Below are 17,086 nucleotides of genomic sequence, written 5' to 3'. Positions count from 1 at the left end.
TTTAATTAATATTATTATTTAAACTTTTTGCATTAATGTTTCTCTTGTAATAAAAACAAAGTAGCAATTGGAGACTTTCTTAATTCAGGGGTGATATTTAATTGTTTGCCTCAGGGTACGATCTAATCTGGCAATGGCCCTGAGCATAATTGTAAAATACATTAAATGGAAGAAGTTGGTTCTTTTTTTTAAATAATTTTATTTTTCCTAATTATGCAAATTATGACCAGATGCCTAGTCAGTTATAATTTATATATAGATGATTTCACACTGTGGAAACTGCAACAGCTAAAATAAATAAGCTGTATAAATAAATAGCAAACTACCAGAGATTTCCCACCAAAGCCCCGACGGATACAGTGAAATTCAAATCCAAAAGAAATTCACGTTAACAGGCCTATTCCTGTGTTTCTATGAGTATTATGCATATAATATATGTATATTATATATATATATATATATAATTACTAAAGGAAAAGTCATAGGGCTTCATTTTGGCGATGTAAAATTATATGGGCAAAGTGGATACTAGATTCTAACATTATTTCAAATCCGAATGTTTGTAGAAACAATGAAAGTTTGAAACAGCTGTCAGACCAGTGAAACCTTTCTCAAATGTACTAATAAAAGGCAAATATATGGATACTTGGGTACCCATGCCTTTTAAGTAGTGCAAGCTAAGGCAACACAGGGATGCCGAGGATTGTATTCTTGGAAGCTCTCAGATCAATTTGCGAAACGTTCATAGTTTCTACAAACGTTTGGCTTTGAAATAATGTTAGATCTAGTATCCACTTTGCCTATATATATATATATATATATATTATTAAAAAGTTTTAATGACTGATACCGAGAGATAAAGAGATGACATGGTATATTTGAAAAGATACTACTAGTTTACTAGTTTCGTTGAATTGATCAACATCTTCAGGTATCACAATCAAAGAAATATATAAAATATTACAGAAACTTAAAATTGCATTAACAGAACAAGTACAAAAGACAGTAGCATGTTTAAAAACAAAATGCAAGCTTGAGTTCCAAATAAATATAGACTACGCGCTGTCACGAGTGCACCAAGACTGAACAGAGGCAACGTGTGCATCAGAGAGATTGAAACTTAGACTGTTGTTGATATGGGAAGAATCTAGAGAAATTTCTCTAGATTCGACAATCTTTCTCTCGAGCTCATCATAGCACACATGGATGTTAGAAGTTTGAGTCCAGTTCACAATGTGTTGGTGCCTTCATCTGAGTTAACTGAAAAGAGAACATAGCTAGAGAGAGCACTGGCTCTAGTCCTGTTGTAGGAGATATCTCTACGATGTTCTTCCAAACGTAGATGGATGGATTTAGCAGTCTGGCCATAGTTTGGCTTTCCACAATCACATAAAATCTTGTACACTCCTGGAAACTGAGTTGGAAGATGTTTCTCTTTAGGTTTACTAAGTATTGAATTAAGTTTTGGGAGCGTAGTAAAGCAAGTTCTGAAGTTAAACTTCTTGAGAATTTTTGCCAGTTTTGGTGAAAGAGAGCTGATGTAAGGCAAAGAGATGAAGGCTCTGGGGGAAGAGGGATCTTCAGAAGTAGTTGAGTGACTGAGGGAAAGAATTTTGTTAATTTTATTAGGAGAGAAACCATTATTAATAAAAGTTTTTTTAAGAAATAGGAGTTCATTTTTAATTTCTGCTTCTTCTGTAAGTAAAGATTTGGCTCAGTGAGCTAAGATTGGGAAATGGAGTAAAAAACCAGCTTTATATTTAAAATAGCTTGGTATCTTGAACATATATTATACCCAAGGTAAAAAACTTTCTACATCTATCTCTCATCCTGAGATTTTTATTTAATAAGGTTAAAGCACCTTATGGTAACTTGTTTTGGTAAAATATTTATAAGCTCTGTATTACTTAAAACTTAGTATTTCTTAGCCTGGCTCCCACTGACGAGACTTCAATAAAGGTCGAAACCGGTCTGGGTAGTGGCCCCTTGCCTTTAATACATAGCATCATACTTCTCCTCCAGGAGATATGCTTTGCATTAAGGGTAAATATTAAGAATAGTGATCAGAGCTTATTCTACCTTTAACATGAGTTGCCTTGACTTGCACTACGTGCAGGGACAGCTTGACTTGCAACACGTGCAGGCGCAAACTTGACTGACTTGTCTGTTTGCTTACTTGGGAAATGGAGTAAAAAACCAGGTTTATATTTAAAATAGCTTGGTATCTTTAACATATATTATACCCAAGGTAAAAAACTTTCTACATATATATATATAAATTGCTGTTAACAGCAAATTATCTTTTTTTTTTTTTTAATTTGATCATGGGTTTTTCTGAATAACAAAATTTCATCCTTGTAATAGAACTGTTATGAGGATGGAATGATCTGAACAGTTTTTCAGCTGTTAATCAGCAGTGACTTATGGAGATATCTTTAGGCAAGGTGTGATATCAAATTTTTAATTTTCATTCACTTTTAATGACAAATATCATTATTCTTATAGCATATATACAGCCTATATAACATTAATAATGCAGTTTTGAAAATTATTTTCAAGGTCACTGCCTCAAGTGATCATATGTATGAGTTACCAGTGCTAATTATTAGTTATTTGTAGGCTATTTAGAAACTAAAAATGTTCAGCATTCTTAATATTAAGTAATTTTAAATGTAGTCTTGCATAATTTTCTGAAGTTATAATCTTTCTGTATAACTGTTGAGCATAAAAATAATATATGGTATCTATTTTCATGCTGTTTACTTTATTTCAGGTAAATAAAAAAGGTGAAATTGAAACAGTCCAGGTTCGACCTCTACCTGTAAATCAGTACAATATCATTTTTCAACAAGAACTAAACTCTCATGATCCACATGCATTCTTAAAATGTTGTGAATCATTGGTATTCCTAGTCCGAGATGTGGCACACATTACACCTGAAAATTTTGAGAGTTGTGTGCATTGCATTAGGATATTTGTAGAAGCTAGTATTAATGGAGGTATTTTTTTTTTCTAATTTTATTTTATTTTATTTTTTTGAAATCATATAGTTAAGATTTTATTCCTTGTGTTTGCCAAGTTAGAGTAACATCTTGATTTAATAATTATATAACCTTCTACTGAGATTTATCCCTCTTCCATTTTTCCCAATCTGTATATAAAAGTTGAGCGCTTTCAAATACTTGTAGCAATACAAGCTACCTGGTATCCATATGTTATCTCTTTGTATCATTATGTCAAGACTCATCACATATTTTACCATAGATTTTTATACCCTAATATAAACAAATAGAGCAAATTGTACATCCAGTATGTTTTTCTAAAAGGAATAAAATTATTATGCATGCATGCACATTTAATATAACATATGTATTCCAAACTCAAAAATTCCTAATATGTTACTAATTCTGCAAAGCCTTTTTTAAAGGAAACACCATGCAAAGAATTATCTGATTAATGAATTAAAGAATGAAAAATAGTAACAGCATGAAATAAGTGCAAGAAAAGAAATAATTCCACTAAACCACACAACTAAAAAATATCATAATCTTCAAATAAAAATTCTAGAAACGAGTGCAGAATTGGGATGCAAATTACTAAGACTATAATTATGAAATAAAACAGTGATTGAGTACTAAGTACCTAGAATTTTGACCACAAAAGGAATAATAAAAACATATTGGTGTGAAGATTATTTAATCTGTGATTAAAAACTTTTGAAGATCCTTTTCACAATCATTTATGCTAGAATGAGAACAGTATATTCATTACAAAGATGACTTTGTAATGAATATACTACCTTTGTTTACTTTGCTGCTTGGTTAAAAAGAACTGGATTCAAATCTTATCTGGAATATTCAGAAGTTTATGAGGCTTTTCAGCTTAAGGTGAGTTAGCTAGACTCATACAGAGGTGATAGGATTTTTCCTCCTTGAAATTCTTGTTTTTCATTCTTCAACTAGGTATACTGACCAGGAGAACACATACAAATTATATACAAAAATATTGATTTAAGCATAAGCCTAATCACCTAAAAATTATGGTTTTGAAAGTCAGTCTGAGCATGTTGAGTCTACAGGTATCTCAGATTATTATTTATTAGATTAATAATAATCTAATGATTTAGAGATGGAAGAAGTTTTTTTTTTTTTCCCAACTTGGTTGCAAATTAAATTAAACTTGCTAGGAAATTATATTCTTGTTTTATTCTTTATCCAAGTGTAAGCTAACAAAATTTGCATGTGAAATACCTTCACATTATTACTTGTGTATGGGGAAATATATGACCTCTGCATTAATTCAACCTCAGTATCTCTTCTAGGTCTGGCTCCCACTAATCAAACCACAATAAAGGTTAAAACCTGTCTGGATAGTTGCCCTTCGCACAATGCATAGCATTATACATGTCTGAAAGGAAGTGTGTTTGTATTTTTAAGTTATAATCAAGTGAAAAAACTTTCAACAAAGTAATCAGAGCTTACCACAAAATCAGGATTAGATGTTTTATTAATATTTTAGAATGAATTGAATTTTTAATAAATGAGACAGTTATCTGTCAGAGAGGAAAAGTGATTCGGATAAATGTTTTTCCTGTTTTTTTAGGTGGGGCTTAACTATTGGATGGGAAGGGAGGGGAATATTAGGTTTTTGAATTTTAGGGAACACACATACACTGCTAGGAAAGAACTCAACAGACACCATAGTGTGAGGAACAAATAGCCATGGTGCCCACCTTAATAAGATGTAGGACTTCCTTTCACTGCAGTGATGGCAACAATCCTATCGAGCATACTTTCAGCAAGCATATGATAGCGATCAATGAGAATTTTGGACCATTCTTCCTGTATGCATGTAATGAGGTCCTGGACTGTTGTGGCAATTGTTGTTGTAGATTGTACATACTACATGTACAATCTACAACAACAGATACTACATTCTGTGCTGGTTATTATTTCTAAATCTGGTACTTTTTATGACCTCGACTTAATGTGCTGACTGCATTTTTTGAAAGCAGCTGTGAGGGTTAATTCACTACTAAGATCTTGCCAGAGTTGTGGTTATGAAGTGCTTCACTATTGGAGAACGTCACAATTTTTTAAATGAAGGTTCTTAACTTTTTCGAATTCTTTAGTTGCTGCAGTTTTTTTGGAGATTGTATAGAGAATTAACCATAGCAAAACTATTTCCAACTCTTATATTCAGAGTACCTCAGAAAAGATAACTAAAGTTCTCCACAAATACATGGTAGCCTATAAGTCATGGAACAACTTGTGAAGCTGAAAAATGGAAGGCATTTACATGATGTGGTTTTTCATAACTAATAAAAAAAAAAAAATCTGGTAATGTTAAAAAACTTATGCAGTTGCTTCACAAAGATGGACCCTTTCTATGGAATGTTCCATGACTTATGGGCCACCGTATAATCTTCATACCTTCATCTATTCTTCTAAGAATCAACTGCATCCTCTAGCACATTCTGGTGTATAAAGTTCAGCCAATTCAGGATCAAAGAAGCTGGGCAATGGTCTCACACTGGGCAATAAAATAAATTCATCTCTCGCCTAAAGACAATCACAAACATCCATGCTTATAGTGGGTTATGAACTCACAGCCTGTTGGTTGGAGAGTAAATATGCTAACCACTCAGCCAGCTAGGCTGGTAACCATATTTGCTCTCCAACCAATATACTCTGGTTCTGAATCCCACCATGAACATGGATATTTGTGATTGTCTTGAAGTAGAAGATAAATTTCATTGCTTGGCATGAGACCACTTCCCCAGCTCATTGAAGGTCTGAAGTGGCTCGAAAAAGTTCCATCTTTGGTCTTTAGAGCAGGATTTCCTGACTGGGTGAAAAATACAAAAATATATATAAAGTTAATGAAATTGGAAAAAAAAAAAATCCTTAGCCTACTCGCAATGTTAAAAAATGTACTATAGGTTAGCAAACCTTTGTTTGTGTGAGTTACATAATAAATAAATAATATAATAAAAATTGAAGGATTGACTAAGTCAATTATTTTTGACTTAGTCAATCCATTGAGCCACAAAAAGACTGTGACTCAATGATGTAGATAAATAAAATTGATGATGAAATCATTATAGTGCAAAAGAAGGACTTGGCTGCACGGGATTTCATCTCTCAATGACAGAATTAATTGGATTCAAAAGTCAAAAGAGAAGATTAATAAACTTTATCTGTGCAATAAATTTCAATCTGCAGATCCATTTTCAATTAGGACCAGCTGTTTTTATGACATTCAGAAGAATTTACATAGAGAAAGAGAGAACTTGTATTTATGGCCTCCCTGCATCATTTGGGGTTAATTTGATTCAATACACATACACAAGAAAATATTAAGGTGAGAGGGCAGGATTCTTTGTTGATATATGTACTTTTGTATGAGGGGGAAAGTGAATGTTCACTCCAAAGATATTATCTCACACGATCTCTTGTGAAGGGAATAGTCTGTAAACACAGGTTACTATAGGAATTGATGACTAATAAAACTCATGTTTCACCAGCTATCTGTTCAAAAGCTGTAGATGCAAAGTAGATTAATTTGCATCACTTTCAAATAAGTGATACATGTTATGACACGTGTTGTAAATTTAAACTAAACTGATCAAGATGAAATTACATTTTAGTATCAGTAACCGTCAACTATCCCAGATTTCTCCACTGAAGAAATTCCTAATTGTGTAATATGTGGAGAAGAGACCTTAATGTGCTCAGGCATGGATGGCAACCTAAGTGAATTGTGCCAGCAATAGATAGATTAGGACTGGTCACACACTTTATTCATATATAGAAGTGATAATTTCTGGATAAGTTAGGAAGCACAGAATTATCTAAGGATCAGGTTATTCAGCAATTGTCTCCAATAAATATCATATGACTCAGCATATAGATAAACTGTGTGATATGCAGTATGGATAGCCTGGTAGGATCCTCTATACAAAGAAGGAAAAGCAATGTGAACCAGAACCTGAAAAACAAACTTTAAATGCAGAATTTGATGGAATATAATACAGTTGATTTGGATGAGGGCCTTCTCAGGCTGGATTTAATTTTTAATGAGACACCTACTCACAAAAGGGATAAATCTGTAGTATGTTAATACCATGAGTATTAACTTAAAGAGTATTAAAGATTTTTTCAACTTTTGTTAATTTTGTATTTTTTAAATTTATTTTTTCATAATCTGGAAACCCTGCCCTGGTGACCAAACATGAAACTTTTCAAGCCACTTCAGGCCTCCAGTTAGCAGATGGTAGTCTCATTTCACAATGGAATTCATCTCTCACTTAAAGTCACTCACAAATATTCATGTCCATGGCAGAATTCCAGCTTGCAGCCTTGGTTGGAGAGCAAATGTGCTAACTACTTGGTCAACCAGGCCAGCAAATGAAGCATAATAGGAAACAGATGAGCTCTTCTCACCAAGTGAGCATGTAGATGCAGATGCAATCATATAATGAAAATATCATTGTGGATCAGCAGCTATGACAAACTTTGGAATTTTTCATAGCTGAAATTTGTCTTCTGGAATCATCAGGATCAAAAGCACCAGTGATGTGCATCATGCTTATTTGGAGCAAAATAAGCGATGACAAGAATTATTCAAAATGATGTAAATTAAATTTCTTTTATATTACACACAAAAACCTTAAATTGCATCCCTTTTTTTTTTCTGGACACACGTATGCACAAGGTTTTGCACCTCTTGTGTGTAGAATTGATATTAAGGGGGGGGGGGGAGTATTGAGACATTGAAAGATATCTGGTTGCATTATTATTATTATTATTATTGTTGTTCCGGGAAACTCCAAGGAGTCGACAGACTCATCGAGGGAGGCCCTAACATCATGTCAAGAACAACTATTCAACATTCACACAGTATCTATCATACCTTGCCTTGAACTCATTCACGGTCGTAGCACCCACAACAGACTCTGGAAGCTTATTCCACTCATTTACCACTCTCCAAGTAAAGAACCTAGCTCTAACACCCTTGTCAACCACGCTCTTGCCTAGCTTCCATGCATGGCCCCTAGTCCTCCCACCACCAGTCATATTTTCAAAAATATCTTCTGGATCAATCTTATAAAAACCCTTCAGTAATTTGAATGTCCCCTCCTTCGCCTATCGTCCAATTTCTGCAACCCACAAATCTTCAACCTATTCTCATAAGGTTCATTCCACACACCTGCTATCATCTTGGTCACTCGTCTCTGGACCCTCTCCACTTCCTCCCCATCACGAAGAAACCCTGGTGCCCATAGCTGGGCACAGAAGTCCAGATGGGGTCTTATCAAGGCTCGATACAGAGGAACAACAACTTGTTCGTCTCTGCATGTTAAAGTATTTTTCAGAAGCCAAGTGATTTGGTGAGCTGTTTTAGTTACTTTTGCAATGTGCCCCTTAAACTTCAACTCCCTATCCACCAACACTCCCAAATCCCTGGCCTCATCAATCTCCTGGAGTATGATTCCACCAATGCGATATACTGCTGCTATTCTTTTCACCCCCAAAGTGCATAACATTACACTTTGCCACATTAAATTGACATCCATTTTTCCTAGCCCAGTCCTCCAACTATCCAAATCATCCTGTAAAATTTTGACATCTTGTGCACTCACAATTGCTCTACCCAACTTTGCATCATCAGCAAACAAGTGAACACTTCCTCTCAGATCCTTTCCAATATCATTGATGAACAAATTGAAAAGCAGTGGTCCAAGAACAGAGCCCTGTGGTACTCCACTAGTCACAAGACGTCTTTTAGACTCCACTCCTGAATAAACCACTCTTTGATATCTCTCCTTCAACCACCCTCTTATCCATCTCGCCAACCCTATATCTATACCCATCTGCTCCAGTTTACTGATTAAGGTTCCATGTGGTATCCTATCAAAGGCCTTGGCAAGGTCCAGTAGTATCACTGTAAACCCATTACCCCTATCCAGTTCAGCCGTCACTGTGTTATAAAACGTGAGCAAGTTACTGAGGCATGATCTACCCTTCACAAAACCATGTTGTCCCCCATACAATATCCTATTTTCATCTATCCAATCCTGTATTCTTTTCTTGACTAATTTCTCTAAGACCTTGACAATGATTCCTGATATGCTAATCGGTCGGTAATTTACAACAGCAGTCTTGGAACCACCTTTATGCAGTGGAACTATTTTCCCCTCTTTCCACCCGCTTGGGACTAACCCAGACCCGAGACTCAAATTAAACAAAATGGTCAAGGGTACTGACAATTCTTTAGCTGCTTCTCGTGCAACACGAGTTTAGGAAAACATTCACTGAGATCATTTAATTGAGCAGTGCAATCAATGAAATGTTTGGTTAGATAATGTTGTTGCAGGAGTTGGTGACATGCCAACTTGTTCAAGGATTTATCAATTGACTCAGCCCAACTCTCATACTAGAAATAGTATGAGAGTTGGGCTGAGTAATTGAATGATCACTGTAAATCCTTTAGGTATTGTAAGCTCAATCTTGGAAAGTCTCTTGTTTGAGGATTTTACAGTATACAGGGTGTTCGGGATAAATTTGACATATTTATAATTAATTATATTTTTCCGTAAGTTACATGTATTAACACACACTTCTCTTCATTTAAAAGTTTGGACCCTTCTTCATTCATATACAAGATGTCAGAAAGGATGGATAGCTGGAACCCACCTGAATCATGGAAGAGAATAACTTGTATCATGATGATTCGTGCCCGCCATCAAAATAAGGATATTACGACTGCTGCCCAATGCTCCCTGAATACAGTAAAAACAATCAGGCATGAACTAGAGACTTGCAATGGTGACTACGAGGATGTAGCAAGAAGAAAGATCCCTAGCAGACGATCTGATTGCGTTCGTACAGCAGAATTCCTCGCAAATCTGCAGGAACAGGTGTTGAAGAACCCTGGCATTGGAATTCGGGCTTTGTTCGTGGAGTTGCTAACTGTAGTCAAGCCCTGGATAACAAGGGTAGCCAATGGTAGGCCGTATGTATGGCAGCAGGATTCGGCCCCTTGCCACACCTCTGGGAAAAGTCAAAAATGGTTGTCTGAAAATTTCTACGACTTCACCAGTCCAAATGTTTGGCCTCCAAACTCCCCAGACCTTAACCCCATGGATTATTTTGTATGGGGCGCAGTTGAAAAAGACACCAATCGCACTTCCAGTAATACAAAAGCCCAGTTAATGGATAAAATTAAAACAGTTTTTGCGGCCCTTCCCAGGGAGACTGTAGCATCAGCTTGTTCGAGGTTCCGAAGCAGAATTGAAGCTGTGATCGATGCTAATGGTGGTTATTTTGAGTAAATCTTGTTGATAGTATTGTAATTAACTCTGCCTGTAATGTTTTTTTGTCAATTCATTAAATTTAATAGATACGAAGAAGATTTTCTTTTTCCTTACGAAACTGTCAAATTTATCCCGAACACCCTGTATATGTTTCTTTTTTTTCTTTTTTTAATAAAAACATTTTAAACTCTCACCTTTCTTTACTCAGGTTATTGCATCCCTCCTCTTTTGCTATGGCAATCATTACATATGTATATATCATGATCAAACATATTGACTGCTTTTAGAAAGTGATATAGATATATTTTTAATTATTAATATATGTTATTGCACTTCAGTAATTAACATTAAAGAAAAGTTAAAACTTCTTGTTCATAAATAATTTTTATAGGACAAAACTTAGAGAAAAAAAGTAAACCAAAGTTTGTCAAAGAGAAAAAAATTTTTAAAAGTGGAAGTAGAAAAAAGGATGACAATACACGGATTAAAAGATCTCGTTCAAGTCCTATTCATACGACTGAGGGTTATGAAGCCAATGATGAAGACAGAGCCCAGGAGTTTTCTCCAGCATATCAGCAAGTGTCAATGCAGGTCATTAAATATAAAATTTGTTGGTTTTACAGTAGCATTTGATTGGTTTTTATTCTCATGTTAAGGCAGAAGATAAGTTTTTTAAGTCCATTCTGAAATGGAAGGTTTTTGATACATTGCTACCAAAATTAATAATCATTTTCTTTATCAGCATGACCACTACTAAAGAACATTGTTATATTTTAAATGTATCTTTAAAAGTGCTACACAAAGATGACAACAACAACAAAAAACTGCATTAATTTTTTTTTTCGCTTGAAATTAAAATTTGCAGCACTTATTGAGAAATAGTAAAGTATTTTTTAAAAAAAAATAGGATTGCCATGTATCTTAAAATTTCATTATCTGACTTTTATTCATATTTTATATCCATCTGTTCACTTGGCACCCACAGATGCCGTATGGTCACTCCAATGCTCAGTGATATGCCACACCAGACCTCCCCATGTAATCCTGTTGTATGCTTTTATGGAGGCTTTCCAACAAAGCTTCCTGTGGAAGCTTTGTTGGAATGACTATACAAAGTTCATAGAAGACACAAGTTCTCAAAAAAAAATGCCAGTTTTCTTCCAAAAAGCAACCAATTTGCAATCTTAGACTCAACTATCTGCAGAATAATTCATATGCAGAAGCTTAGAAGTCACTACCCTGCACAGAATATTACAGAACTATTCCATTGACTGACAGGAATACAATAACTCATTTAGTGCTACAGTGCAATTCAGCTAATATTCTTTGCATAGGTAAAATTCTGCTCAATGTGTATGTACATCTATGTATAACCAAATGTGTAGTTTATTCTATTCTACTTTGTTTACTTTTAGTAGGACTTGAGTTCTGTGTAGTACTTTTCTGGGATGGTACTCAAGTACAGCATATCAGAACCTTTGTTATCAGCGAAATATGGATGTGGTACATTTAGAAATTTAAACTGTTCAGTAATTTTTTAAATGTTTAACTATTATGCAAATAAGCTTAGTTATTAATTAATAAATAAGTTTAATTAATACTTCCTCTATTTCGGTAATGTTACGTTACCATCTTCAGGGAACATAAAAAAATAATGATATGTGCACGCAGCCACTAACATTCTACAAATATGGTTGAAGAAAACAACTGAAGTCGGTCCTAGAGTCCTAAAGGTGCCCCCTAGTGGGCTAAATTGGTTTGCCTTGGATGATGGGCTGATGTTCTTAGAAATGCAAGCTTCCCATATTTGGGGCAGTCTCATGCATCCAAATTTGTTAAGGTTTGGGGAAGTTTTTTACAGCTGAGGCTAATTCCAGGAATAATCTCTCATATTCATACTTGCTGCAGTGTAGTAAAGTGGCTTTCTTCCAGTGTATTTTGTGGCAGGTGTCCATAGCATGGTCAGCAAGTCCTGAGTGATTGTATTGGTGGAAGCGGATATAGTCCTTATGTTCAGATATCCTAATATTAGCTGTCCTGCTTGTTTGGCCATAGTAGGACAGTTTGCAACTACAAAGGACCTGGTATACTCCAGGTAGGTCTAGGGGAAGTGGCTGGTCTTTGGTGGAGCAGATAAGAGATGCCAATTTTTTATTTTGTTTGTAACAGGTAGTCAGGTCATATTTTTTTAGGATTTTTGTTAGAACTGAACCATATCCTTAACACCTTCTGGATTTTTTGGGGGTTATAGCCATTGGCTAAGAAGGTGCTAATTCAATCTGAACAGATTGATTTAGCCCTGTTATATAGGGTTTTTATAATCCCATATTGTTGGGAGGGGGGGGGTGCGATTTTCTGGTGAATGTATCTACCTGTATATGTAGGTTTTCTGTAAACAGAGAAAGCCAGGGATCCATCAGGCTGGCATGTAATCAGAGTGTCTAGGAAAGGGAGATTGTTATTGTTTTCCTTTTCCAAGATAAACTGGATCCTGGGGTGTCGATGTTTAAGAGTGTTAAGAAGTTGTGGAGTGTATCCAAGCCATGTGGTGAAATAGCGAACACATCTGCATAGCATAGCCAAACAGTAGATTAAGGTGGAGCCAAGTTTAAGGCTTTTTCTTCAAAGGATATCATGAATAAAAGAAACAAACTGGTTGGAAATGCTTATTTAACTGGCATAATATACTATCCTTATAGCTTTATTTGCTTTGGTTTTAATTCTATCTAAACAAAACAAAGTTTCTCTCTCTCTCTCTCTCTCTCTCTCTCTGTGTGTACACATGCACAAACATAGAAATAAAGAATAGTGGGATTTAGTTTCAGGATTTATTATATTTTTAAAAAATGCTAGTTAATTAAAAATAATTTCATTTAAATAATGCCAGTAATATTTAGTCTTGTGAATATTACTCTTTTTTCCCCCCCCAATTTATAGCTTTTAGATTTAATGCACACCTTGCACACTAGAGCAGCTGGTATCTGTCGTCCTGATCATGAAGTTGCAAAGGAAAAAAATGGTTTAAATGAAATTGTAAACAGTAATTTATGGACTAAATGCTGGTGTCCTCTTTTACAAGGTAATATAAAGATATTTTCAGTTACTGCTACTTTATCTTTTTATTAATGTTATGAGTTTGTCTTAAAATCTATTCTAAGTAGCTTTAAGTACAAATTTTTGAATAGTCAGTGTTTATTAAGAATTATTTTTGTCGTTCTTTTTTATTTATTTTTTTAATGACTAAGCAAAAAGAACAATTCATTCTTAGACATCCAAAGATATTATCTCACACGATCTCTTGTGAAGGGAATAGTCTGTAAACACAGGTTACCATAGGAATTGATGACTAATAAAACTCATGTTTCACCAGCTATCTGTTCAAAAGCTGTAGATGCAAAGTAGATTAATTTGCATCACTTTCAAATAAGTGATTGAATCAATCAAATTTCTTCGAAGTTAACAACAAGGTATACAAACAATTAGAAGGCCTAGCCATGGGCAGCCCTCTATCACCACCATGTGCAGACCTTTTCATGGAGAAATTTGGAAATGAAATCTTCACCAGCATTACTCCTAAACCTTCAATATGGTGGAGATATGTAGACAATATCTTCATCATATGGCAAGACAAAATGGAAAACCTACATATGTTTGTCAATAGAATCAATGCACTCCACAATAAAATCAGATTTACTCTAGAAGTAGAAAATAATGAACAGCTACACTTCTTGGATATACTAGTTAAAAGACAAGGTAACAATATCAAACTGTCAATTTACAAAAAACCAATGGACACTGGACGATATCTACATTACTCTTCAAACCATCATAGGTCACATAAACAGAGCATCATCCACATGTTGAGAAATCGAGCTAGAAACTTTATCTCTGACGATGAAGAAGTTCAAACAGAACTGTCTCAAATTGCTATAACACTATCACAAAATGGTTATCCTCGAAAATCATCAACAAATTTTTATACAAAGATAACCAACAAGAAAGAACAGTCTCCCAGAAAATTTCAACAGCAGTCATCCCCTTTATGGGTTCAATTTCCACCAAAATTGTGAGATTGTTAAAGGCCCATAACATTAGGGTTGTATTTAAACCAACTACTAGCATCAGACAGGTTCTAGGATCTCCTAAAGACAGTGTTCCATTTTATAAATATCCAGGTGTGTATAATATTCCATGCACGTGTGGTCTTTCCTACATTGGACAAACTTCGAAAGCCTGGAAATAAGACAGAAAGAACATGTTGGCGATGTAAATCACAACAGAACGACCACCTCCGGGGTTAGCACATCACTTTTCAACTTCGAACCACACTATAGACTGGAATAACAGCTCTATGTCCTACGTAGATGAAGATTACAGACGTCAATTATTTAAAGAAGCAGCAGTAATGCTACGTACAGGCAGCAACCTAAACAGAAATCAAGGGGCCATACTGAACGACACTTGGAAAAATCTAATTAATTCCCTCAGTTCAACAGAACTACAGTACGCAAATAATCATATTACGCGTTTGCGTGTAACGCGTGTTCATGATACTCAGTAGAAATGTCACGCGAACGTGTTACCTTAGTTACCTAACAGGTACTAAACGTTTTTTTGTATTCTTAAACCTTTTTTGCATTCACCATTTTTTTGTACTGTGCAAGCCTGGAGAAAGCTAATCACTTACTAGCGAAACTGGTAGGCAATATTGTACAAACATACGTATGAATTAAAAATCTATGGTCAGTTTAACAGTAAGTCTTATATTTAATAATAATCCTTGTTTTTAATATTGTCCATGGGAAATAAATTCACACTGTGAGTGTATGTGTGCTAAGAATGAATTAAATCATGTAGATGGGACTTCAGTAGGTTCTCCATCCCCACCACCATCAATCTGATTTCTACATGGAATTTCCAGAAAATCAGACACTCAAATACATCTACACATAAGACAACATTTTGGTTGTATTATGTAGATAATGTATGGTTAAACCTCATGACTGAAACTCATTAGATGCATTATTATTATTATTATTGCATGAGAATCTCCATGGAGTGCTGAGACTCATTGTGGGAGACACAATCTATCAGCACAGGATCTGTCATTCCACTCCTTGCAACCATTAAGACAAAACACTTATAACTGACTCAGGCAATCCATTCCATTCATATCATTCACCACTCTCCAAGTGAAAAATCCAGTCCTCACACCCTTGCTAATCACACTTTTATCCAACTCCTAGGGTTGACCTCTTGTTCTTCCCCATCTAGCCAAGTGCTGAAATATTTCCTTTGTATTAATCCTATAAAATTCTTTAAGTAACCTAAATGTTTCTATCATATCCTCCCTTTTTTCAACTATCAATCAACTTATGCAACCCACAAACTCTCAATTTATCCTTATAGGGAGCATTCTGCAGGCCACTCACCATCTTGGTTACTCACTACTTCTGGATTCTTTCCACCACTTCCTCATCCCCAGGAAACTCAGGTGACCAGACCTGAGCACAGTAATTCAGATGAAGTTGTATCAAGGCTTTATAACCATGAATGATGACTCCCTTATCTCTGCTTATTAGTGTGTTCTTCAATAACCAAGTAATTCTTAAGCTGCCCTCTAAACTTCAACCCTCTGCTTACTACTATACCAGATCTCTGGCTTCATTAATTTCCTGGAATAGAGTTCTTTCAACATGGTACACAGCTTATAATCTTTGTATCCCAAAATGCATAACTTTACGCTTTTCCACATTAAATTGACATCCATCATGTTTTGCTCATACTGTCAGCCTATTTATCATCTTGCAAGCTCTCTACATCACCTAACTATTATCCCTAGCTTTGCATCATCAGCCAACAACTGAATATCTTCCTTCGAATTATTTCGTATATCATTTATGTACAAATTAAACAGCAGTGGTCCAAGCACAGAGCCTTATGGCACATCACTAGTTGCCTGCCTTCTGGATTTTCTCCTCCATATATTACTTTTTTGGTATCTGTCAATCAGCCACCTTTTATCCATATCACCAGTTTCTTATCCATCCCCATTTGTTTCAATTTACATAACAGAGTTCCATGTGGTATCCTGTCAAACAGCTTTGCAAAAATCAAAATTTTTGCAAAGCTGTTTGAATCCAGCAGCAGCATCATGGAACCATTCCCTTTATCCAACACGGTCGTCACTCTATTAAAAAAAAGTTAGTAGATTAGCAAGGCATAACCTATCCTTCACAAAGCCATAGTGCCTTTCATAGAGTATTATATTCTTATCCACCCATTCCTGAATTCTCTTTTTTGACCAACTTTTCTGGTACTTTTACCACCTTCTGGGATACTGGTTGGTCTATAATTTGCTACGTTTAGATCCTCCTTTATGCAAAGGAATTATTTTGTACTCCTTCTGCTCTCAGTTCCCTTGCACATTCTCTTAAAACACAAGCCAATATCCTATCCAATCTCACAGCTGTATTTGCAATACCCTAATACCTCCAATTCATCAACTTCTGTTGTCACATCGACTCCTGTTACCTCTGCCATAGTAGTATCTTCACTTGGATGATATACCCTTGCAAAATGGTCACTCATTAGCTAAACAATTTCATCTGCCTCTGTTATCTCTCTACTACCTGCACTCATTAAAGTTATCCTTCCATTGTCATTCTTCCTCCTACTTGCTAGATAATGAAAAAAAAATCTTTGAGATTTCCTTTTGCCTCTTCAGTTAATATCTTTTCATAATCTGATTTTGCCTTTCTTACCATG

At 35.2% G+C, this 17,086-nt stretch overlaps 1 protein-coding gene across 1 annotated transcript in view; it reads left to right on the top strand.

Annotated features, from left to right (window-relative positions):
* Positions 1–17,086, top strand: part of garz (Sec7 domain-containing protein garz) — a 405,451-nt gene that overhangs the window by 319,966 nt on the left and 68,399 nt on the right. The window contains exons 26-28 of the mRNA XM_090404320.1: positions 2,774–2,999; positions 10,710–10,909; positions 13,256–13,397. Of these exons, the coding sequence (XP_090260446.1) occupies positions 2,774–2,999; positions 10,710–10,909; positions 13,256–13,397 (568 nt within the window). The remainder of the gene's footprint in view (positions 1–2,773; positions 3,000–10,709; positions 10,910–13,255; positions 13,398–17,086) is intronic.

This window comes from Typopeltis vanoorti, chromosome 14 (assembly GCF_054136105.1).
Source record: "Typopeltis vanoorti isolate ZY-2024b chromosome 14, IOZ_Tvanoo_1.0, whole genome shotgun sequence".
Lineage (NCBI taxonomy): Eukaryota > Metazoa > Arthropoda > Arachnida > Uropygi > Thelyphonidae > Typopeltis > Typopeltis vanoorti.
The sequence above is the reverse complement of the archived record's forward strand: the minus strand, read 5'-3'. Positions and strand labels throughout refer to the sequence as shown.